We start from the raw sequence: 25,218 nt of genomic DNA, 5'->3' as shown, positions 1-25,218 counted from the left end.
TTCACAGTGTTCTTTTAGTCGTATTCAAGGGACCTCCTTGATGTTTATAAGAATATTAATCCTCCCCCCAGCCCCCCCCCCTTTACTAAACTTTTGGGTGGTTATGTACATAGTGTACTTATAAGCCCTCCACTTGGAAGCGTGGGCCTACTTCGAATGAGATCACATTACATGTCACATGTTTTATATTTTAATATGAGCTAATTTTCAGTTTGAAATGACACATAGCGGAATGGTGGCAATGTTGTGCACGTAAGGTTGTTTTCTACGGCTTTGTTTTGTGTTTTTACAAGCTTACATCGAGTGACATGTAATTATAATAAATTGTAATTTATTACTGTTATGTCAATGATCCATTAGGCATTTATTTATAGCTAGCTGTCAACAAAATAAAACAAGAAAAAGTGTACGAAATGCAATATATTTAAACACATACAGAGACACGTGATAAGGAAATTAAGAGTAAAAAGCAAAAAAATACAGTTTACAAGGACAACCTAATGATTTCAATTCCTACAAAGGGTAAACAAGAGTATCGATAAAAAGGCAGATGGACAGAACAACGATAAACGTACGCTTACAGTACCACTGCGAACGGTATCGTTACACAAAGAACACAAGGATAAACGAAAGCATGTTCCTAGGGGGCGTCTAGGGGGCGTCCTGGGCTTGGAGGTGCCCCGCCTGGAGGAGTGTCCTGCGCATGGAGGTATGCTGTTAGACCTGTATGGGATGATTTGATTGCTACGAGGCACTGATTCCCCAAGATGAAGCAGGTATGTATGGCTATGTCCCGAGTATTTCTAACCTTTGCTCTTAATACCACTACACATGCGCAGAAGAGATTTCGCAACTCTCGGCAACATGCACAACATGGCTGCGTTCGCATGGAGAGGGGTGTGCGTGACGAGAAGTGCATGATGACACGTTCAACACAAATTGGGCAATACTGTCCTCCCACATTCACTTCGATAATTCCCACTCATTTTCTGATTCAGATTTGTGAAGTACGAACGTGAAACAATGTCCAACGAAGGTAAGTTTATGAACAGGCTGCGTGTAAAGATCTGTAAACGCTGGCAGTTTCCTGCTAAAGAACAACATCTGACCAGAGTTCAAATGTTAGACGGTATGTTTACTCTCGAAGAGGTCTCGATTATGAGCTTTGGTCATGAATTTTTAGCCCCCAATTTGAGAATTGGGGGCTAGGCTATTCTTTGGAGAGCATAAGAATAAGGTGGTAAACGATAGAAAACAGTTAAAGTGTATTGCGTAGAATTACAATCCCGGTGATATCTAGGGATTGTGGCCCGGGGACGGACGTGACTGATGTGGTACACTAGCCCATCTAGACGTAGGTCATCCTACCTGAGGCAGTCCCAAGTCTTACCTGGGGTAGGATAGATTTGTGTCTACACGTAGGAAGGCTGTGGCGTAGATGTCGCGCGTTCTCTCCTGACTCCGTCCTGACAGTACATAGGACGAATCAGGAGGGTTTCAGGAAACCTCTGAAAGGTGTCCCAAGACAAGTCAGGACGGTTTCAGGACGCGTTTGCGTCTACACGGGTTTCAAACTATCCTGAATCCTACCTCAGATAGGATTTTTAGTGCAGTGTAGATGGGCTAATGACACTCTAAGATAAGACTCGAGCCTGAAAGACCCAGGCGCTCCTTCCACATAATGCACTGTCTGGGTTGTAGGAGTCAACCCTTCAAAATGACACTGAATGACCTGTCTCTTGTGTACCTAGAATTTCAGGAACAGTTTTGTCATAGAGAATGCATGAATGCCCCATTTTCCAAATTTCCTTTAAACTACCTGTAGCAAAGACACCACCTTTGATGATCTTTATAGTGGAAGTCTTTCCATGGCAATCACATCTCAATCTCAGTAATACCATTGACATTCATGTGACTTTGCTATGGCCAGTGGTACCATTGACATTCATGTGACTCTGCTATGGCCAGTGGTACCATTGACATTCATGTGACTCTGCTATGGCCAGTGGTATGTGAGCAACAGCTGTCAGAATCAAGTCAGAGACACAGCCATGCAAAATGGGCTAATAAATGTACTACCAAGGATAACACAAGAAAGCAAATAATATTCAATTCCATTGTGTTACATGCTTGAGACAGAATTCAAACTAATCGGGGGGGGGGGGGGGGTATTTCTGCTATGTATTACTGAATACTGTCTTCCTTTCATCTGTTGTATCCATCTTTTGGGTGACAAACTGTGTTACATTTCTACTCACATTACCAATCAAAAATCTGGAATTCACTAGCTAAAATGTTTCACAGGAGAAATTTTCAATAGTAACTGCAGAACTGTCAACCCAAAGTCTGTGACCATCCTCAGAGTAATTTATGTGTCTAACAGGGCTTACTATAAAGGGTACACTGAATTTGGCTGTTCCTGTCAATCACATGGCATGATAAGTCACCTACTTAACTACAGTTCCGCTATCTATGATATGTAGAGTAGAGAGACTGTGTTTCAACATACATACAAAACTCCCTTGAAAGAACTAAAAGGGTAACAGCTCACAATAACAACTATATGGGATGAGGACAAGCTGAAGATATGAGATAATCCATAGACCCTCCCACCCATGAGTAACACATCACAGCCAAAAATAGACTATAGTATGTAACTATAACATTAATAATATTAATTTGACTTTATTGCCATTTACATAAAAATGCATTTGAAATTGGCTTTCCACATGCACTCATCAAAAGAGGTGAATAAAATTGAAAACTAAAGATTGGAAAGAAAACACAAATTGACTAAAACATTGACATACATGACACTAAAAAAATATAAATGCAGAGACAAATAACATGAATTGAAACTAAACAAATGTTAAAAAATCCTAGGACTGGTTTAAAATGCAAATCACAGATGGATAAACGCTCTTCCTAAAATGTGATTTCATTTTGATACTCCTGTACTGCCTACCTGAGGGTAAAAATTCAAACAATGTATGTGATGGATGATTGGAATCCTTAATGATGGATGTAGCTTTGCAAATGGATCTGGAATGATAGATCAACTACAGTCTATCAACTACATAACCATCAGACAGTAGGCAGAGTTCCATATGTGTCCACATATCATAAAAGTTGTTTTTTTGTACTTTGCTAGTTCCATGTATATGTCTAATAAAATTTATCTAAGACAGTGTTCATTTGTGCTATGCAGACCATAAATAGTTTTAGATCATTAATTTATACCACAAATTTACTGTACGATATCATATTTCCATTTGGTAGCTGATTTGTGTCAATTGTAACGTTACAATAAATGCCAGTCTCCAAGCTTATAAACTCATATTTATGTCTTAATAAATGTCAGTTGTTCATCCTGTCATCTCTAAGCTATTCAGCTTTCAATGCTTGAATGAATATACAGTATGTTATCAAAATAAACTGTCGTATGGTGGCCTCATGCACATATGGTGACAAAATCAACTTTTAACGAAAGAGGCTTGAAAACAGAAAGAGGGAGAACACTGGGGACAGTGGGGAGCTTATAAAGATAAGAGGTAATGGGCATTTATCTGTCTGTCTCTCTGTCTAGTATGCCTGTCTGTCTCTCTGTCTGTCTCTATCATCAATATCTCAAGAACCCCTCGCTTGTTTGAAATGAAAATTTGTTATAGAGATTCTGATAGCCAATGTGGAGTACTGATTAGGTTTTGGTAAACAGCCTATGATTTTTAATGCTGCATTTGCATAAATAATCTTTGGTAAGTAGGCAATATGTTCAGAATGCAAACTTCTTATAATTGATTACACATGTTGATGATAACAAAACACATTATAAATTATGAAGCTTGATGTTCATGTACCTTGTAAATTTAATGAATAATATAGTCCCATACAGAAAACTACGATCACACCAACGAAAGCAGTCAAACAAAAAATAATACCATTGAGAATACAGGAAATGGTCTCCTAACACCCACTGTAAAACGTCACTTCTACAGACTTTAAATTTAGATTAAATCTTTCTAAACCACTGTGTTACAGATACATCATTGGAATAATAGTGGTTACCATAGTGTCAACAAACATTTGAACTTTGACCTGCAAAAGTCTTGATGACAAGCTTTTCTCTCCAACTTTTAGGTAATTTTTCCAATACAAGCCAAGACATGCCCTTTCCCATTAAGTGGGTGTGTAGTGAAGGTTGAACATTTCTTGTAGTCTCGGTGGTATTATTTTGTGTTTAACTGCTTTTTTTGGACGTCATCATGATTTTCTGTATATGAGACTATCTGATTCTGAGACCAGCTTTATATACATCATAAAAATTTACAGGTCTTTGATATGGATCACATGTTTATGAATTAGTTTAATGGGTACATTATTGTTGCTTAGTAACATGAAACATGGAACTGAAATTCTAGAATATGCCATTCATGAAAGACTTTAATATATTTAATGGACAGATAAGGGATGTTTTATTTCATAAACTTATTTTATTGCTCCAGATCCTCATCAAAAATTCCAAGGAAATGAAAAATAATAGTACCAAATAATTTTCTCTCTGCAAATCTTTTTTCTATTCCAGTCTGTCTAAGAAGTGTGTATTTTTTATTGAAGTAATTATTTTTAAAGTCAAAATTTATTTTTTGGACTTTGAAAATGATAGCTCCTCCATCTGAACTCAGTGAAATCTGAAAAATCGCCTAGAAAAACTGAGATATACAACTGTCAATTTAATGAGGTTTGTTGGAATATGATTGACCATACAGTTTATATATACATAGGATCATTCATTTACTGTAAACAAACTGTTCGCCAGATGTTTTTGACAGAGCACAAGATTTATGAATCAGTACATACTTTTTCTACCAAAGATGTGCTTTCAGTAGCATTATAAAGAGAAAATAATTGTGTGACTGTACTGTAGAGTACCGCATCATGCATGTATGAGCAAGATAAAATTAATATTCACATTTTGTATTCTACATTACTTATTTATTCATCACACACTAGTCTGGCTGTACTTCCATGACTTAATTCCAGCTATTGTTGCTTTATCTAAGACATGTAAACATCCATGTAAACATGTGTGATGGGCGAGATGAAATATTAATTCAACAAAAAAATTACAAAATAATCGATCTGCCCTTCAGAGTGTAACCACCTACTGGGAAATCAACCAGTATATGTCATGCTAAGTGTTTCAGGGCACAGTTTTGACCAAGAAATATCAGCTAAACCCTTAATTTGAATATTTCTTTCTTGATGACACATTTGCTCTTGATGGCTTTTGATGGGCGATCCCATCAATCAAATTCCTCAGTATTACCACAGACTTTTGCAGAGCTGTGATGAAACAACAACAGACAGAATAGACACCATTGACCTACTTTAGTGGTCATGGCCATGCGAACAGGGCTAAGTTTAAGATTCCTCAGTGAAAGCATCTACATTTACAAACTGAAGCTAAAAGACAAATATATGCCTTTTTTAACTGCGAGTATCTCCAGGCATAAATGACAACATTCAAACATGCATGGGTAGTGGCCAAACAACTTGATATCAACCAAACTGATCTCCCCCATGTGTTTTCTCTATCTACAATGAAAACAACATTCAGTGGTAGAAAACAAACTAAGTAAACAATATAAATAAGAAATAAAGTTATTGTCACTTGCTTGTCTTTTTTTCTTCTTCTTTTTATCGAGTCATGTCCATTTTGTAGGAACATTTGTGCGGTGTTTCTTGATATAGTGGGTAGTTCAGTAGAATTGGCTATTCTTCGTGTGCTAGCACATATTTCTTTACATATGAGATAATAACAAATAAGAATAACCACACTTCCAGGAGTAATACTTACGGCTACAGATATAAGCATTAGGTTCATGTTCTGTGGGCTAGTAGTCAGAGCACATATAACCATAAGAGAATTATACCCAAACTCTCCAAACCCAAAGAACGGAGAGACTGAAATGCCTGCTGGTAGAAGCCATGCACAGGCACACATTGCGACCATATTTCGTGTAGTGAAAATCATAGAATATAGTGTTGATGATTTGGTAATACCAATATATCTGTCTATAGCAATAATGATATGACTGAAGAAAGATGATATCATTGTAATTCGCAATATGAATGATTCCAGCTGACATGTGGTGTCACCAAAGGGCCATTTTTGGTGTACAATTGCGATGATTCTACCTGGCAGAACAATGGAACTAATCATGAAATCAGCCACAGCTAAATTTGCTATGAAGTAATTATGTACAGAGTGGAGTCTTGGTATTTTACATATGGCAATGATGGTTAATGAATTACCAATGATTCCAAAGACACAGCAGAGAGTGAAGTGTATGACGAGTAAAGTGACAATTGTAGGACTTAGTGCTTCAGTCCAAGGCTCGATTGGTTTGAATGGCTCATTACCGGTCCCTGTTACTGTTTGGAGAGACGGAATCAAATTGTTGATAGCTGAGCTGTTCTCCATGTGAATTGCTGTCTTCAATACTTCTTGGCAACTGTTTTAGTGTCTTCAATACTTCTTGGCAACTGTTTTAGCGTCTTCAATATTATGCATCATAGCTGACGCATTCTTGATTGCCTCTCAGTCTGTAACATACCAGTCAAAAATACTAAGGTAACTTAAAAAATGATAACAGATGATCAATTCTTATTTTTCAGTACATTAAGTAGTTATATGAACAGACTGACTTTCTTATACTTACCGCACAGCAGTAGTGAGGGTTTCGATCCATGCCCTGTATATGCGTGTGTTCATGATCACAGCAAACCAACTTTAAACGAAGAAGTAGGTCTTGTCACTAAATGTTTTTTGTTGTCATGCTAACTAATACAGAGTCGATGTTTGTTTTTCTTGTAAGCTCACATTATTGATAATATCATAGTTCGTTGCACATATGGTTACATTAGTGTCACTATTCCTATGGACCACAGCATAAATCTAATTATCTGTATCCGTACTTCCGTTTGCTGACACACTTTCTCCGAATTAATTTATCGTTGAAATCACATAGTAAAAACCAAGATAATAAATAGCAACCGTAGTTACCATAATATTTAGTAGAAGATTTTTTGTTGTATTGGTTCAGCCATTTTATTGGTACAAGGTAGTGTACTTAGATCAGGTGTATCATCCCTATGATCATATAATGGTTTGGTCCAGACAGATGCTGTCATATGTGTCATCTCTTTAAACTTGTACAATGGTTTGGTCCAGACAGATGCTGTCCTATGTGTCAATCTCTTTAAACTTGTACAATGGTGTGGTGCAGACAATTTTTTAATCATTCAAGTAATTGATCTAATAAAAAGTAATACGTTGATATGGTGTTGATTGGTTGAAATTTGAATGTTAGGAATATAAAATGGTTGTCTTGGGAGTTAATTTAATCGAAGATTATCCTTTGTTGCTATGTGACAGATACCTAGACTTGTTGCACTTGTGTATCATACAAATTCCAGCCATGTTGCACACATTTGAAAAGAATGTATGATTTATTTGTTCATCACTCCACATCACAACAGCAGGCATCTACATCATTGGTTCTACTGTGCTTAAACCCTGAGTGAAAACTTTCTAAATTGCCATTATTTTCATAGGCATTATGTAATACCGCTTAAGCTTGTCCAGATATATTAATATTTTCCTCAATACTGGGGATGTTTTTCTTCATTTAGCCAGAAAATGAGTGTGACATAGGATTTGTTATGAATCTTTGACCTGTTGTTAAAAGACCCCTTATGTTACCCACATTTCCTAAGCTGAATGAATAACCATTCCAAGCCAAGATGGTCTGAGCCTTGGTATGCAACTTTGGTCAGAAGGCTTGTACACAGAATACCTTGCAGTTCCTTTGGTTATATATTGATTAATAACCATACATACTAACACAGATGGGGTTTTACAAGTTCAAATTTCCCCCCCCCCCACCCACCCTCCTTAATTTTGAGATACATAAATGTAATTTTATATACTTTAGTTAGTATACCTGCCCTATCACACTAGAATTTGAATTGATTTATGTGATACTGTATGCTATATTTAACTATAGCCTTATGTATTGACACAGCTCGGATTTTACAAGTTCAAGTTGTCCCCTCCCTTCTCCCTCTCCCATAGAACTTTGAGATATGAACCTGTTTAATTTACTTTCGTATACCTGCCCCACCACACCACATTTTGAATATGTATTTGTTAAGGATGGGAACCATGGTAACAGAAAGAGGAAAGGGGTAAAAGTGGCACTGATTCCCATAAAACTTACAGTAATTTTGTCTGAGAGCCCTGTTAGATTTACATTGTACCTATTTAAGCCCTTAGTAAAAACACTGAAAATTTTACCTTATAGATGCAATGTATGTGGTATTGTATCTGCTGTGATATTTAACTATAGCTTGTTTTTCTTCTTTTTATATACTGATGAACAGATAGCAATCATGCTATGAATAGACAATGGAATGACCAGTCTATGAGTACACAACCTCTTTACAACACTCCCACTTACCACACCAACATGAATATTGATCCCAGTGCTGGATACACCGAATACTATGATCCTCAGTCTGGAGTGACCTGGTATAATACAGATCCATACAATAATCCTCCAAATACATTTGTAAATACAGGATATAATCCATACTACAACAACACCCCTCAAATGGCAGGTTTCTATCCACCAAGACACCAACCAAGATTTGACCAGCCAAACTATATGTATGGAGGGCAGCAAACATATATGACCACAGGGGGAAGTGGTTTTGGTGATGGTCAAAATACTGGTGCTAATGATTATAGAGATAATTTTCAAAGACCTGGTAATCAAGGTGGTAGACCTAGACAATATCATGGCTATGGAGGATATCGACAAACTGAGTCACAGAGTAGGAGACAACAAGGCAGCCAACAGAGTAGCCAATCATGGCGACATCATGGCAATGATAGATACGCTGGTTATGAATCTGGGCGAAAGAATGACTCTCACAGTAAAGTAACAGGCAATGCTGAAGGAATAGGAAACCCATCTGAGAATACAGAACGTAAAGTTGATCAAAACCCAACCAAGGCAAGGTCTGCGGGGCGTGGATCTAGCAGAAGAGAGTATCAAGACAGGAAATTCCCTGGAAATCAAGACATTGACACAAGCAGAAATCTACAGGCACAGAGGTTTTCCTCTGCAGAAGACAAAGAACATAGGTCAAGTGAAAGAGTAGAGCCCAAAAGTGATACACTTGATGCTATTAGTTCATTACTAGAGAAACAGAATGAAAGCAAATCAAAAACATCCAAAGGTGCTGGGGAAAATACTGATAGACAATTTGAAAATATTGATCATGCAAGAGCAATGAAGACTGTGAAAGAACAGTCAGGGAGGAGATTTAACAACTGGAGCAATAATAAAGCAGCTGATGGTGAGAAATATAACAAGAATAAAAACTCCAAAGATTTAGCAACACCTTGGTCTGCCAAATCATACCATTCTGATGGGATGCAGAGTAGAAGAAGGAATTTTATGATGAACAGAAGAGAACAAACTACGGAGAGTCAAACAGGTATGTAACAGAATTGTAGGATCTATCATAGAATCAGAAAGTGCATATAGTACAGTGTTGACTGGAAGTATGGATAGCAGATAGACCCCAGTACACAATGCAGTGTTCACTGGCCCTATGGTACGTAATGAAGATAGACCCCAGTACACAATGCAGTGTTCACTGGTCCTATGGTACATATTCAAGATAGTAGATAGACCCCAGTACACAATGCAGTGTTCACTGGTCCTATGGTACATATTCAAGATAGTAGATATACCCCAGTACACAATGCAGTGTTCACTGGCCCAATGGTACATAACACAGATAGTAGATAGACCCCAGTACACAATGCAGTGTTCACTGGCCATATGGTACATATTGCAGATAGCAGATAGACCCCAGTACACAATGCAGTGTTCACTGGCCCTATGGTACATAATGCAGATAGCAGATAGACCCCAGTACACATTAAAAGTGTTAGCTGAACCCTCAAGTTATTACAATATATCTGGTTCTTTGAACAAAGGCAGTTCTCCCAATTTGTAGTGCATTTTACATTGTAACTCAGTAATTCAATTTTTCATGGAGACTACTGAAATTGACTGAGTACAAGTGTCACATTAGCAAAGACTTCAATTTCACAAACCATAGAATTATGTTATTCTGTTGAGCTGTTCATGCTATATTGTTGAACGTTTATGCTGTATTAATGTATTTTCAATACTGAAAATAATGCCATAATCCATTAACATTTTAGAGCCATTACTTCAAGCAGGGATACAATATTTTGTAAAACCATGATTTTGCAATTTTTCACAGGTTCCATGATTGAATCTCTAAGCAATGGTACATATGAGTGTATGGTGTGTTTTGATGTCATCAGATGTCAGGTAGCTGTATGGAGTTGTCAGGCATGTTATACAGTCTTCCATTTACATTGTGTCAGAAAATGGGCCAGGTCGCCCATAGCAACCAGTGCAGGTATGTCTGTAACTCGCATTTCAGAACTTACTACTCCTTTCCTCACAAGCAGGTGAACTTTGATCAGAGGTCACTAAGGTCATCCAAGTCCATTTTTGATAACATTGCATTTTAGTCGTTTTAGTCAATAAAAGAAGAAAATAGATAAAAGTTTCTTCAACAAAAGTTGGTAATAAGGTATTCAAGCATAAGCCATCTAATCTGTAATGCAAGAAATTATTGTTTACAAAAAAAAAAATATATACATTTTATATTTGCAGTTCTATAACAGGAGTCCTAACAGTTTCAATTATATTTTACAAGACATGTTATAACCAATAACCCATCATTATTACATTGTATTATCTGTTGATCCCTTTCATCTGGTATATCTCATACATTTATTTCAGTGGAAAGTGCAGAGGGCTGGAGGTGCCCAGCTTGTCAAAATGTTTGCCATAAAGTGCCGTCAGTGTACAGGTGTTTTTGTGGTCAAGTTAGAGATCCAGAATGGCATCGGATGCAAACACCTCACAGCTGTGCTGAAATCTGTAGAAAAAGACGAACAGAAACATCATGTCCACACACTTGTAATCTGTAAGTATTGATAAATCACATTTTTCTGTGTTATATTTTGGTTCATTTGAAGAATTGCATGTGTTGTTCTCTATAACTTTAAATATAGTCAATACTCAATATGTAGGTAGTGGCTTGTAATTATCTGTGTCATCAAAATAACACTTGCCATTTCATGCCATATATGCAGTGTCCTGTCACTGGGTTAGGAAATACTAAATAGTAACAAATGGTATGTGTGGATCTAGGATAAGCAAATTATTTATGAATCCTGAATGTATGTCTTATTGTACACGCAAATATGTAAGTATTATTTTCTCAACCAGAGTTCTTTTTTTCCCATTCTTGACAGATTGTGTCATCCAGGACCTTGTCCCACCTGCCCAGTTACTGTTACAAAGAGTTGTGCCTGTGGAAGAACAAAGTATCCTTTGAAGTCAGCCATTGCCAGATAGTTTATGTTTACATGTAAATACTGAGCAGAGTAACTGTGTTTTATTGAAATATTGTAACCCTGGTAACAGAAGGGGGCCTAATCTATCGTGCCTAGATTTGAATAAGTTGTACCATAATTTTAATGGGGAACCCCAAAAGTACCTCTGGGAACTAAGCTTCCTACCTGAAACAAAAATACAGACCAAAATTAGCAAATAATTGTAGACCCTTACTGAAAACTCACACTGATTTTACTCTCTAGGAATGGGTCAAAATTTATGAGTTGACCCCTAGGAGTGGGTCAGATTTTATGATTTGACCCCCTACCATATACAATTGTATTTTCAAATAATGAGAAATTTCATGATCATTATTAGCTCATATCAATAAAAGTCACTCACTGAAAAATCATTCTTCAATAAACTATGTGGTAATTCGTATCAACCCGAATATTTCAAAGAAACGTTTTGTTATCATGTAATACTTAACTGTGCATCAGAAAATCAGTACGTTGTGGTACAGTATCTGAAATCCACTGTGATTTGACATGTGGGTGGAAACTAAATTGTGAGATACATAGCTGTGAAAGAATCTGTCATGCTGAAGAGTGTGGACAATGTCAGGTATTGGTAAACCAAGGTATTGTACCATTTCTATCTTGTCAAACAAATTTTGCATTGTGTGATTGTTTAAAATAAACTAACGATATATGTCACAGAATTTCTATGTTGTGTGATAGTTTAAAATAAACTACCGGGATATATGTCATAGCATTTCTATGTTGTCAAACAAGGTTTACATTATGTGATAATTTAAAATGAACTACCAGGATATATGTCACAGCATTTCTATGTTGTAAAACACATTTTGCATTGTGTGATAGTTTAAAATAAACAGTATGGTAACAGCATTTCTATGTTGTCAAACAAGGTTTACATTGTGTGATAGTTTAAAATAAACTAACGGTATATGTCATAGCATTTCTATGTTGTCAAACAAGTTTTACATTATGTGATAGTTTAAAATAAACTGTATGGTGACAGCATTTCTATGTTGTCAAGAACGTTTTATATTTTGTGCTAAAAAGAAACTAGTATGGTGACAAACATTGTCAAAGAGCAAGGACATTGGAAACTGTACAGTGGTAAATGTAGTGCAGTAATAAAGCCACTCAGTTGATGGTGTGGTGACAGAGACAGGAGTAGGGCTATGTAGTAATGGTACAGTTATGTACACTGTAGCACTGAACACAGTAATGATATTGTGATAGATGATGGTGTTAACTCAAGTTCCACTGTACATTTTGGGATTTGACAATTGTTGAAGCTAGGTTTAATATTCATTGCCATGTATAGTGTTAAAAGAATATTTTTATTTGTCTCCTAAAAGAATGCTATTGTGGACGGTGTAATAGAGATGTTTTATGTGGAGATGCTTCAACCATATGTACATCAGTTGAAGGCACAGGATTTTATGCCTGTGAACAGATTTGTGGCAGGTATGTATATGTAAGACAAGGAGTATGTGTTAAGATCTCATTATGATATATGATATTTCATGGTGGTGGTGGTGGTGATGATGATGATGGAGGGAGGTGGCAGCCACACAGACAGGTTATCTTGATAATGCAACCAAAAGACGGTGGCTGTTAAATTGAGAAACAACATCTAATCAACAAGTTGTTACAAGATTTGCCCATTGATAGGACTTGAATAGTAATGACGCAGGCTACAGTTTGATCAAAAAGTCGGTTTTCTTATCTTTCCCAATAATTGTTTAATTATTGAAATTTGTTCACCAATTTTGTACACAGAGAGTTGTCATGTGGTAACCATGTATGTTCTGTACAGAGTTGTCATGTGGTAAGCATGTGTGTATTTTCGTACACAGAGCAATGTCATGTGGTAACCATGTATGTATTTTTCTACACACAGAGTTGTCATGTGGTAACCATGTATGTATTTTTCTACACAGAGAGTTGTCATGTGGTAACCATGTGTGTATTTTAGTACACAGAGAGTTGTCATGTGGTAACCATGTATGTATTTTTCTACACACAGAGTTGTCATGTGGTAACCATGTATGTATTTTTCTACACAGTCGAGAGTTGTCATGTGGTAACCATGTATGTATTTTTCTACACAGAGAGTTGTCATGTGGTAATCATCCATGTCAGCAGCAGTGTCACCAAGGTCCCTGTCAGCCATGTCAACTCCTTCCATCTGTTGCAACTCATTGTCCATGTGGTCAGACTTCTATATCAACTCTTCTATCTGACGGTAAAACTAGGACATCCTGCACTGATCCATTACCTACTTGTCAACAGATATGTAACAAACGGCATTCATGTGGTAGTCAAGGTAACAGTTTTACTTGTGAGATAGTATTAGTTTGATATTGGACACCCTGTTGTGTGTGAATTTGTGTGTGTCTGCATGTGCATGCGTGGCTGTGTGACTGGATGTGTGTACGTATCCGTGTGTCACAAATAGATACCCATACACACTTGACTGCTGGTATTAGAAATTGCTGATGTAGTTGCTATCATGACACTGAGAACACTTTAAATATATCTAAACATTGTTATTTTGTTATGAGCAAAAGTTATTTATTACCAGCTGTTAATTGTAAAATGTTGAGAACAAAGCAGTGTCACTGTTTGGTAATAATTGCTATGGTAACACCACATGATTTATCAATATTACTTTTACAACTCTTTGCCTGTCTGTAGATGATCAGCATCTGTGTAAGTCCATATGTCACACTGGCGAGTGTGATCCATGTAGTGGTACATCCATAGTCAAATGTCGATGTGGTTATATGGACAAAGAGATTCCATGCATTGACATCGTAATTACAGCACCATCTCAACAACCAACCTGTGATAAAAGATGCAATAAAAAAAGACAGTGTGGCAGACATCGATGTATTCAAAGATGCTGTGTGGTAAGTTTGCAAATATGAATTCAGAGGTGCAATAGTTGTCATGGCAGCAGTTTAGAGATTGGTGTGTTTTATATGTTGTACATCCTGAAGTGTGTTTATTCTCTGTAGTCTTAGTAGGTAAACTTGTTTGTGTAACTGTTTAGATGGTTAGATGGTATACTGATGGGAAGGGGAAGGGGAAGGATAATTATACGTAAATGATTATTTCCTTTGTACCCGGAAGAAAAGAATTATATGATTGTCATAACTGATTATTGTTTTAGGATGAAGAACATAAATGTCCATTGGTGTGTAACAGGAAACTGAACTGTGGCTGGCATAAATGTGAAGAACCATGTCATGGCGGTAACTGTGAACAGTGTTGGCAGACAGGTAATTTACCTCTACCCTATATTGAAGTATATCTGATATCCACATTTGGTAGCATGACCGTAAATTCTACTACCAGATACAAGTCAGGTTGAACACATTCTAACCAAAATATGGGTTTTATACCCAGGTCATTCTGTGTCAAGACAACGTCGGTCTGTGTCATTGGTTCTGTGATGTTCAAAATGTGAAGAAAAAAAACATTCCAAATTATTTTTCCATATTTTCATAAATCATGTTAGAGGAGATATAATGATATTATTTCCCAGTTTTCAGTCAGAAAATGCTTGTGATCTGATGGTTTTGTCACTATTTTTGTAGCAACTCGTAGTGACAAAGCCCCTCAGGTCACTTGTATTTTCCTTGGCTTAACGAAACAAAATATTGTGGAATAATATTTACTGTTAATTGTCTGATATGACATGATAATCATGATATATTTGGACTAACGTAATAATTTTGTCTCAATTTCCTGATAGGTTTTGATGAGTTAACCTGTTATTGTGGGGCTGAGATTCTATTTCCACCCATTCCGTGTGGGACTAGACCTCCAGAATGTAGTCGTGCATGTACAAGACAACATGACTGTGATCATGCTATACAACACACATGTCATAGTGAAGAGAAATGTCCACCATGTACATTCCTTGTTGAAAGACAATGTATGGGACGACACGAGGTATAGCAAGATATTTCATTTCACTGCAGTCTTCTCACATTGTTTTCCTATTGTTTCTCATGCCTGATATCTCTGCCACTATTACATATAAAGGGGTTACTCTGCCCTTTGGTGTATTTTACCACCTTTTAACAATTCTTAGCACTTTGTTATTTATACTTTGTATCGTTCTATGACATCTAGAGAACTGTAGGATTAGGGACACTTTTTTATGCAAACAATATTTCTGGTATCTTGAAGGCCCAGTTTGGATTAGTAAAATTTGCATGAACAAAAGAGTTGTCTGTTAAAAGTATAGACAAATTTGGTCCAGAGCAAATGAATGATTATATGTATTAAATCCTTATGCTGCCACAGATAAGGTATACAGATGAGAGAACCTGGGATTAAAGGCCAATGTCGGCAGAGGATTAAAAATTGGGATGTCAAAATCAGGTTTTCGGCAGAGCTATAGAAACAGATGTTCCAACACAAAAGAATGATCCTTTGTAATACTTATTGCTTCACTAATAAGATAACACTAATGCAGGAACCTGGGATTGAAACCCTCCCCTTTATCCAAATGTATATAGTATACCTTACAACATTAGGAATTGTGAATATTGTGCCAAATTGCCATCAGCTATGCTATGTTGTGATAACCTTCAAATTTATCTTTCATTCACAGATGAGACGTAATATTCCCTGTCATATCAAGGATATCACATGTGGGAAGATTTGTGGGAATACGTTAACCTGCCAACAACATAGATGTCAAAAGATTTGTCATAAGGTGGGTGGCTGAACATCCAATCAAATAGCAGTAGGTGAGGTCATGAAGGGGTCAAGTGAAAATGACATGATATTTGTCAATATCAATGGTATACCTTGGTACCTGTAAACTAATCATCAGTGTTGCCTAGCAACATGAAACAGCATGTATTCTTGAATTACTGTAATCATTGGAACCAAGCATTTCTGTCTGCAACAGCATATAGTTATCCTAGAAGATATAGTTACCTTAGGCCTCACAACTACAATGTTACCTTTAATGAAGTGCATTCAGAATATTGTCCCAGACAGATGGCGGTAAAGTGTATTCTAGTTATTGTAAGAACATATCATGGACTGAAATCATTTCCATGCAGTGTCATTTCCACCTTCTGTATTTCAACACTTTACAAAACTCTTAAGGATTGTGAAAGGTTACACAACAAATACAGCTATCAACTTTAACTATTACTACTACAGGGACTGTTTTAATGTGTTATCACCAATCACTACAACAATTCCTAATACACATATATATATGTATGGAAACAAAGACGTTTTTGTTTTGTTTTTAAAAGCTAGATTCATTACTGAAATTATAATGTAAAACTGAAAATATATTGATAGATTAATGTTTATCTATTGACATTATGTATTTATGTTTTTCTATCTATCTATTTATTTATTTAGGAAGAGTGTGACGATGTGTGTAATCAGCCATGTGTCATTGCTAGACCAGAGTGTGGACATGCATGTAGTTCACCTTGTCATCCAGGTCAACCTTGTCCTAAACATCCATGTAAGAAAAAAGTAAGTCTCAGAGTTTTACCAATCCAATGTGATGTTAGTCTTCATTCAGTGATTTTATGGCAATCATTACCAGAACTTACATTTGACGTAATCATAGCATATGCAATGTGTTTTGTTAATATCTTCAAATTTGTATCACAGTTTAATGTAGATTGACATCATGTAGAAGACTTATGAAGCACAGATTTTGTGAGGGACTATAGTTAATTTGTCATTGGTTTAATAACCAATTATTTTTGTCTTTGTTTTGTAGAATATGTAATAAAACAATGTTTGAATTATACAAGCTGCCTGATCACCAAGATTGGAGACTGTCAATAAAAAAGACAGTTTTTCACTGAATCAGAAAATTTTAGATGAATGATGTATTTGTCTTATAATTCTAGATTAGTGTTACTTGTAAATGTGGTAATCGAAAAGAAGAAGGTGTTTGTCAGCAGGGTGGTGATTATGTTCAAATGGCGCAGTCTTTTCAGAGGTGAGAAATGCAAGCAGATATGAATGCTGAATGCAAACTTGTATCTTTCCTGGATTAAGTTGAATATTCCTGTTGTTTGAACTAAAACTACACATATTTACTGTCATTGAGGACAAGATTAGTGTGAATTGTTACTGTATCATGATTTGACACAAACCTAAACACCATTATGAAGGTCAGTTCACCTATGATGAAGAGACCTACTGGTCTACTGGTAGTTACTCTCCGTCACACTATAGCGTTAACAGTTTCAATGCTGTCTTTCTTGTGTATTGCATATGACATGGTTCAGTAACTACACTATTAACTGAATGTGTTTTTTGTTTTCATTGAGGACACGATTAGTGTGATTTGTCACTGTATTATGATTTGACACAAACCTAAAAACCATTATGAAGGTCAGTTCACCTATGATGAAGAGACCTACTGGTTGTAACTCTCCGTCACACTATAGTGTTAACAGTTTCAATGCTGTCTTTCTTGTGTATTGCATATGACAAGGTTCAGCAACTACACTATTAACTGAATGTGTTTTCTGTTTCAGACTGGCAACCTCACAACTGGCAAGTAAGATGTGTGACATTCAGTCAGGTCAGAGTGTAGACATCCGATATTTGACCCAAGTGAAGGAGGGACAAAACCCTAGACAGTAAGTTAACTAGAATAGGGGGCCAGGAGGAAGGATAAAACCCTAGATAGCAAGTGAACTAGAACTAGATTATGTGGGGCGGGGGTGCCACTCACGAAATTGTACTGTAATTATTTCTTTAAGGGCAAGGCAAATACACCAACCCAGCATTCTAGTAATTGTATCAAGAAGTGCTCCAAATCTCTACAACACTTGATTAGGCATGATTTATCAACAGCTACATCATTTTAATCATTTTAGTCCTTAATTATAAGCAAATATATATAAAAAAAAGTACTCTCAGCAATTCTGTGTTTTGCAAAAAAATCTCCTGTGACATACACAGATAACAGCGCTTATAGTGCCACCTTGCTGTATTTATCACAACACTCTAGTCTGCTAAGTCTTCCAGGTTGTTGAAGTTGTGGCATTTTCTCTCTAAGACATACCGTTATATATTTAATTGCAGATTGGAGTGTACTGAAGATTGTGCTATAATTGAGAGAAACAGGTATGTACAATATATTTGAAATAATGGTGTGAAATAAGTGAATGAAGTACTAGTTGTTGCTGTGAACAGGTGACTAAAATCAGAAAAACAGCCAACTAAACATGTAATCATGCAGAGATGATGTAGGTAGGGTTTTGCATAACTTTGGTGTGTTTTTGGCATAATTCACCATTTCAGATAAAACTGAATCCACACATATTATTGTCCGTCTACCTCGCTGTCAAAATCTTGAGAACAAAAATTTTATGTTTTAAGTAAGTCTTTTGACACATCTGAACTTTACAGCAGACTACTGGAATTATAGAAAAAACACTTTGTGAAGTGATGCTTCCCGCCAAAATTTTTGAAGGATACTTTTATTTTTCTGTAACTTGTTAATATATTTCAACTTTGTTTTAGACCAAAAGAGAAATAGTCCTCACAAATTTCTATCAGCATTTTTTGTTAAATGTAGTGTTCTTCCTGAACAAAGGAACAAGATGCCAAGCCATCTTGTAATTTCTGTCCAAAATTAGACACTACAGTATTTTTACAGTAACTGTGTATTTGCTGTTCCATAATTCTATTGCAGACGTGTTGCTGACGCCCTACAAATACAGAATCCTGATCTGTCTTCCAAACCTGGAGTTGCATATTGTCAGTTCTTAAAAGAACAAGCCAGGTGGGTGAATTCTTGTAATATGTAGCCACAAAGCTGTTTGTATGAGTGTGTGAAAGATAAAGTCAGGTGTGTACCTTCTGTAGAAGGTATATTTTTGTATATTTATATCTTAGATCAAGCAAGATATGTAAAATATGAAACTGACAAAAAGTTTATCAAATACTCTTTTAATCATCCTTTTTCACTGAAAAGTAAATACATGGATTACACATTCCAGTCATTGTCTTGACTGTGGAAAATTTGTTTGAATGCAAAGTTCACATTGGAAAAAAAAATCAGTTTTATGATTTGCAGTACCAGTTGTTTTAGAACTGAGGTTGATGACAACTGCAAACTGTAATGTTATTTATGAATGATATTGTGCAGAAGACAAATAAACATGTTGTGATGTACCATCCCTGTATGATACCATGCAGTTGTTTTAACCAAGGGTAGATAAGTAAGGCTTTACACGTGTGGGAATACAAGACAACTATTACATATATCGCGCTCTGTATGAGACAAGACTAATATTCGTATACTAGTATGAGGATCTGATGAGATCTTTGTCTCATATTTTGCATATAGCTATCAAAGTTTCAAACCCATACATGAATGTTGTTATTTACTTATTCAGGAAAAATGCAGAATTTGTATCTTCTGTGGAGAAAGAATTGGGGAACTTGGTTACATCAGTCCAACAAGTAAGTTATTTGGTTAAATAATAAATAATAAACAAACCCAAATTTGTTGATACCATAGAAACAGTTTGCTGAGGAGATGTTATCAAGTGGCGATGAGTTTATGATTGAATACAAAATATCTGAGTATATTCTGAAATCTTTCAAAATGCATCAGATACTAGTATATACTCATCACAAAGTAGTTTGTACATAGACAAGTCTTGAGTTTTAAAAAGTTAATTCCATTTTTAGAACTGTCAGTAAATGAAAGTATTGTCTTTATGTTGTTTCACAATGTGCATCTTTTTGAATCCTGACCTATTTCAGTTCATATTTGTATGTTTTGAGACTGGAAATTTGTTTGAACTATAAAGTGATTTCTGTCATGCATACCTGAGGTGAGGGGGTCATCAATTGTCTATTTTTGTGTCTAGAAATGTCTCTCTTGTCTTTAATTGTCAGTCTAAACACAAGAAAAGGAGCCATTCATTTGCCCCGGGGAATAGAGATCAGCGTCGTGTCATCCATGAATTGGCTGAGATGTACGGATGTGAGACTCAAAGTTATGATCAAGAACCAAAGAGAAATACAGTAGCCACAGCTATCAAGTAAGTTAACATGACTTCATTGATAGTAACATTACAAGAGTAACTCATGGAATATTGAAATAATGTATTCTGAAAACAAAACAAACGAGAAAACAAGGAATGTTATGCAAATAAGTTATTATAATTTGAACTTTACACAAATATAACCCCATATAACATTATTCCACAGAAATAAGTCTGAGATTCCAGCAGTGACTTTAACAAACTACACTCAAAGACAGCTTCATCCTAAAGCACCACCACCCATACCACATGGTGGTATTGCAGTCCAGGAAGTGAGGTAAGTTGTAATAGTTCTTTGGTAATTACCAATACTCTAGCGACAGGGTAATTACCAATACTCTAGCGACAGAAAGGGAGAATCTGATATAGCTTGCATAGTTTCTGTACACTGCACCATAATTTTGATTTGATGCTGTTGTAAAACTGGGAAACTAAGTAGATTTAATGGGACTTGCTCCCGTTAGTCTTCTATTAATAAATAAAAATAAATAAGTAGATTCTACCTAGAGATATTGCCCTGCATGTATGTTGTGTCAACATGTGCTGTAAATGGCATGCTATCTTTATGATGTACATTCCTCTAACTTTTTTTGGAGACTAAATGAGAGTCTACATTACAAAGTTGTTAGGGTATGGTTGGCAGAAACTCATCATTAAACTATTCCTACAAGTGACCAAAAATAAAATTTGAATAAAATAATGAAACACAAATTTGTATGATAGTAATTTTTTGAGAGATGATGTATGAAATTTGAATGAAAACTAAGAGCACATTGTTGGTCAGTCTCATCCATATCATGAACTAATATTATTGACAACTCTTTGTTGGTTGAAATTACTCATATTGTGTTTGTGTAAGAGTTGATATCTTTAAAAACACTTGACATCTCTTCTTTTTTTCCTGTCAAAAGTAGGAATATTCAAAGGATTGAATAAAAGTTAATGGATATGCATTGGTCTATAAAAATAAGTTTTGTTGTTGTTATTGTTGTTGTTGTTGTTGCTGTTGTTGTTGTTGTTGTTGTTGTTGTTGTTGTTGTTGTTACAGTTATATTATTAACATGAATAATTCTTTTTTCTTTTCTCCTAGGCAAACTGTATTGACATTAAGTAAAAGCACAGAGTCACAAGATGTAAACCCCAAGAAGGAATCACCAGTAGATTACTTTGATATGGTGCAGTAACTGTAAGATTATTTTGATACAGGGAAATAACTCCAGGACTTGTATCAACAAGATTATGTGATATGGCACAGTAACTCCAAGATTATTTTGATATTGTACAGTAACTCCAGGATTTGTATCAACATGATTATTTTGCTATATTGCAGACCAACAAGATTATGTTGCTATGGGCAGTAATTACCAAGATTTGCATTGACATTACTTTTTATTTGGTTCAAAACTTGCATTAACAAAAGTATTTACATGTGGTATAGTAATGGTTTGCATCAACAAGATTACTTTGATATTGTGCAGTAACTCCAAGACTTGCATCAACAGAATAACTTTGATATTGTGCAGTAACTCCAGGACATATATCAATATAATTACTTTGATATGGGCAGTAACTCCAAGACTTGCATCAACAGAATAACTTTGATATTGTGTAGTAACTCCAGGACATATATCAATATAATTACTTTGATATTGTGCAGTAACTCCAAGACATATATCAACATAATTACTTTGATATTGTGCAGTAACTCCAGGACGTATATCAACATAATTACTTTATTTTGTACGGTAATGCCAGGACATATAACAACATAATTACTTTGATATTGTACAGTAACTCCAGGACATATAACAACATAATTACTTTGATATTGTGCAGTAACTCCAGGACATATATTAATATAATTACTTTGATATTGTACAGTAACTCTAGGACATATAACAACATAATTACTTTGATATTGTGCAGTAACTCCATGACATATATTAATATTATTACTTTGATATTGTACAGTAACTCCAGGACATATAACAACATAATTACTTTGATATTGTGCAGTAACTCAAGGACATATATTAATATAATAACTTTGATATTGTGCAGTAACTCCAGGACATATATCAACATAATAACTTTGATATTGTGCAGTAACTCCAGGATGTATATCAACATAATTACTTTGATATTGTGCAGTAACTCAAGGACATATATTAATATAATTACTTTGATATTGTGCAGTAACTCCAGGACATATATCAACATAATTACTTTATTTTGTATGGTAATGCCAGGACATATAACAACATAATTAGTTTGATATTGTGTAGTAACTCCAGGACATATGTCAACATAATTACTTTGATATGGTGCAGTAACTCTTTTTTGGTATTTTTTTTTGGTATTTAGTACTTTTATTTGGTATTTAGTACTTTTATTTGGTATTTAGTACTTTTATTTGGTTTAATAAGTTGACTTACATTTATATCCTTCTGTCAACCATGTCATTTCTTTGAGAAGGCCAAAAGTTACGTCAGCAAGATTACAATTACAACTAAAACACTGATATGGTGATGTAACTGAAATAAATTCTTCCCCCAAAAAGTGTACTTTCTGTTGAATCCTAAACCAATGTCAAAATTGTTACACTGCAATATACTAGAGTGACTAAAATGATTTGTAATGATGCAGTCCGAGGTGTATACATTTCTACCTGTATTTGTATGCTAATTCTCATCAAAACCTAATCAGCAACTGGTTGGCAGTTTGAGAAAATGAAAAACTAAACAAAGATTGCTGCTAATTTCTTTTTGCATAGACAGATTCTATCCTATCTACTAAACAGACATTAATTATCTGAAATGTACAATGTGAGAGATGTAAATCTATTACTCAGTAAATATTTTTTTTATTGTGAAATTTCAGACTTTAGGATTTAGAGGTGGGGGGGGGGGGGCTGAAATTATACATTTGCTCTATATCTTGCAATATACTACCATGGAAAATAAGCTATCTGCTAATTAAGATAGCCACGAACTAAAGGTATTGTTGTCACATGGTAGATTACACAAGTGGGGGATAGCAGTGTCTTGTTATTTAGATATAAACACCCAGTTATCAAGATAGTGTAAATACTGAATAAGGTTATATATGTGGCTACTTGAAGAAAACTGCTATCAGAGATGTAACCCTTCTGTGGAGAAAACTGCTATCAGAGATGTCACCCTACAATGAGAGTAATTACATCTGTGTCTGTTGCTAGCCTACATCAACATGTTGCCAATAGTTTTAGTTTGTATCTATGTTAGCTCTCCAATAGTTGATTTGCCTACGTCATCTTTGTCCTATGTGTACACTAATTTGAGTTCAGGAAAAATTATTGCATTTATTTTATAAAGACAGAAATGCCTTAGGATTTGAAGTTTCTTACTTGTCTATGGTTGAATCTGTAAGGGACGATAGCTTTTTGCTCTGCTAGGTAAACACTTGCTCTAAAACAATCCTCTGTTTCTACTGGTTTGCTATGTTTTTGTGTACAACCATATATAATTATGTCTATGATGCAGTATGAAAAGTGATTTAAAATGTGCATTTTTTGAATAATTTACAGTGTAACTGTGTTACATGTGTAAGCATTATATTTTCATGGATGGTATGGAAATTATCAATATGATGAATTTATATGACAAATATTAAATATTTAGTGGTTATCTACACTAAAATATGAAACGTATTTGATTTCATTTCAGAATTGTATCCTTTCAGCATTGCGAACGTAACATCACAGAATTTTGTGTGATTGTCAAAGCTTCAAATTTCAGTAACAAAATAATGTGTCCGAAAATTAACCTATGACCTTTAACAATGGGGTCATAACCGTTAACCTTGCAGTGAGTTCATTCAATGTTTGATTTCAGAAAAATAATCAGAGTTTTGAGAAGATGAAACATCCTGAATTAATAATTTGAAAAGCTGCATATTAAATATCAGGAAACTGTTTATCAATGTATCATTTGATCTTATATCTCAATAAACAAAAAGGTTCAAAGCTTGATACTTTATACATAGCTGTGTGGTGTTTTAAAGACAGGTAGTATGCTACAGTTGGAATTCAGGTAGTATGTTACTGAAATAAGTATCCTCTCATTCTATCTGTTTGTTCAGCTTGATTTCCAACCAGAGGGAAAAAAATGAACAACATATTCTTCTTTATTTGTTTGTTTTGATAGACCAAGGCAAGCCAACAGAGAGAAATTAGATTCATTTTTAGCCCAATTGGACACCGTGGGGTGTGGGATACTATGTTGGGTGTCGTCTTTGTCCATCCACCATGTGTGTGTGTGTGTGTGTGTGTGTGTGTGTGTGTGCATGCCTGTGTGTGTGTGTGCATGCCTGCGTGCGTGCGTGTCCACCTACCTGTGTCTTCAAATGTTGGCCATAGTTGTCATAAAACATTCAGAATATGAATTTATAGTAAGTTGAAAACTGGACTATGCCTTCAATGAAGACTTGTAGTATATGCGTCAAGCAGACAGACCCAAGAACAATCCATCGTCGTAAACCACAGCCTCTTTTACGGCACCGTCCAAAAACGCGCTGTCAATATTTTTACAGATACAGATACAGATACTTTATTGC

The 25,218-nt window shown here is 35.5% G+C and overlaps 1 protein-coding gene across 2 annotated transcripts; it reads left to right on the top strand.

The window, feature by feature from the left end:
* Positions 1 to 655: 655 nt before the first annotated feature.
* LOC144433784 (transcriptional repressor NF-X1-like) lies at positions 656 to 22,595 on the top strand. Of its 2 annotated transcripts, none has more exons than XM_078122148.1 (21): positions 656 to 776; positions 8,446 to 9,567; positions 10,369 to 10,530; positions 10,920 to 11,106; positions 11,438 to 11,509; positions 12,020 to 12,159; positions 12,910 to 13,018; positions 13,666 to 13,880; positions 14,252 to 14,466; positions 14,730 to 14,838; positions 15,315 to 15,514; positions 16,182 to 16,286; positions 16,955 to 17,074; positions 17,461 to 17,552; positions 18,097 to 18,201; positions 18,650 to 18,691; positions 19,263 to 19,352; positions 19,969 to 20,035; positions 20,477 to 20,622; positions 20,792 to 20,902; positions 21,716 to 22,595. In XM_078122148.1, exons 2-21 carry the CDS (start codon positions 8,460 to 8,462, stop codon positions 21,807 to 21,809), a joined length of 3,489 nt encoding a protein of 1,162 aa, XP_077978274.1. In that variant the 5' UTR covers positions 656 to 776; positions 8,446 to 8,459; the 3' UTR covers positions 21,810 to 22,595. The 2 variants fall into 2 exon arrangements, with proteins under 2 accessions (XP_077978274.1, XP_077978273.1); XM_078122147.1 differs by lacking the exon at positions 656 to 776 and adding an exon at positions 893 to 1,036.
* The last annotated feature ends 2,623 nt before the right edge of the window (positions 22,596 to 25,218 follow it).

Source organism: Glandiceps talaboti, chromosome 4 (genome assembly GCF_964340395.1).
Source record: "Glandiceps talaboti chromosome 4, keGlaTala1.1, whole genome shotgun sequence".
Taxonomy (NCBI): Eukaryota; Metazoa; Hemichordata; class Enteropneusta; family Spengelidae; genus Glandiceps; species Glandiceps talaboti.
The sequence above is the reverse complement of the archived record's forward strand: the minus strand, read 5'-3'. Positions and strand labels throughout refer to the sequence as shown.

What these genes read in the sequence shown, in the direction of transcription:
- LOC144433784 (XM_078122147.1), top strand. An exon ending in GTATTCAAAGATGCTGTGTG is followed by an intron (nt 14,467 to 14,729) that starts GTAAGTTTGCAA and finishes TTATTGTTTTAG; the next exon opens with GATGAAGAACATAAATGTCC. An exon ending in TGAACAGTGTTGGCAGACAG is followed by an intron (nt 14,839 to 15,314) that starts GTAATTTACCTC and finishes ATTTCCTGATAG; the next exon opens with GTTTTGATGAGTTAACCTGT.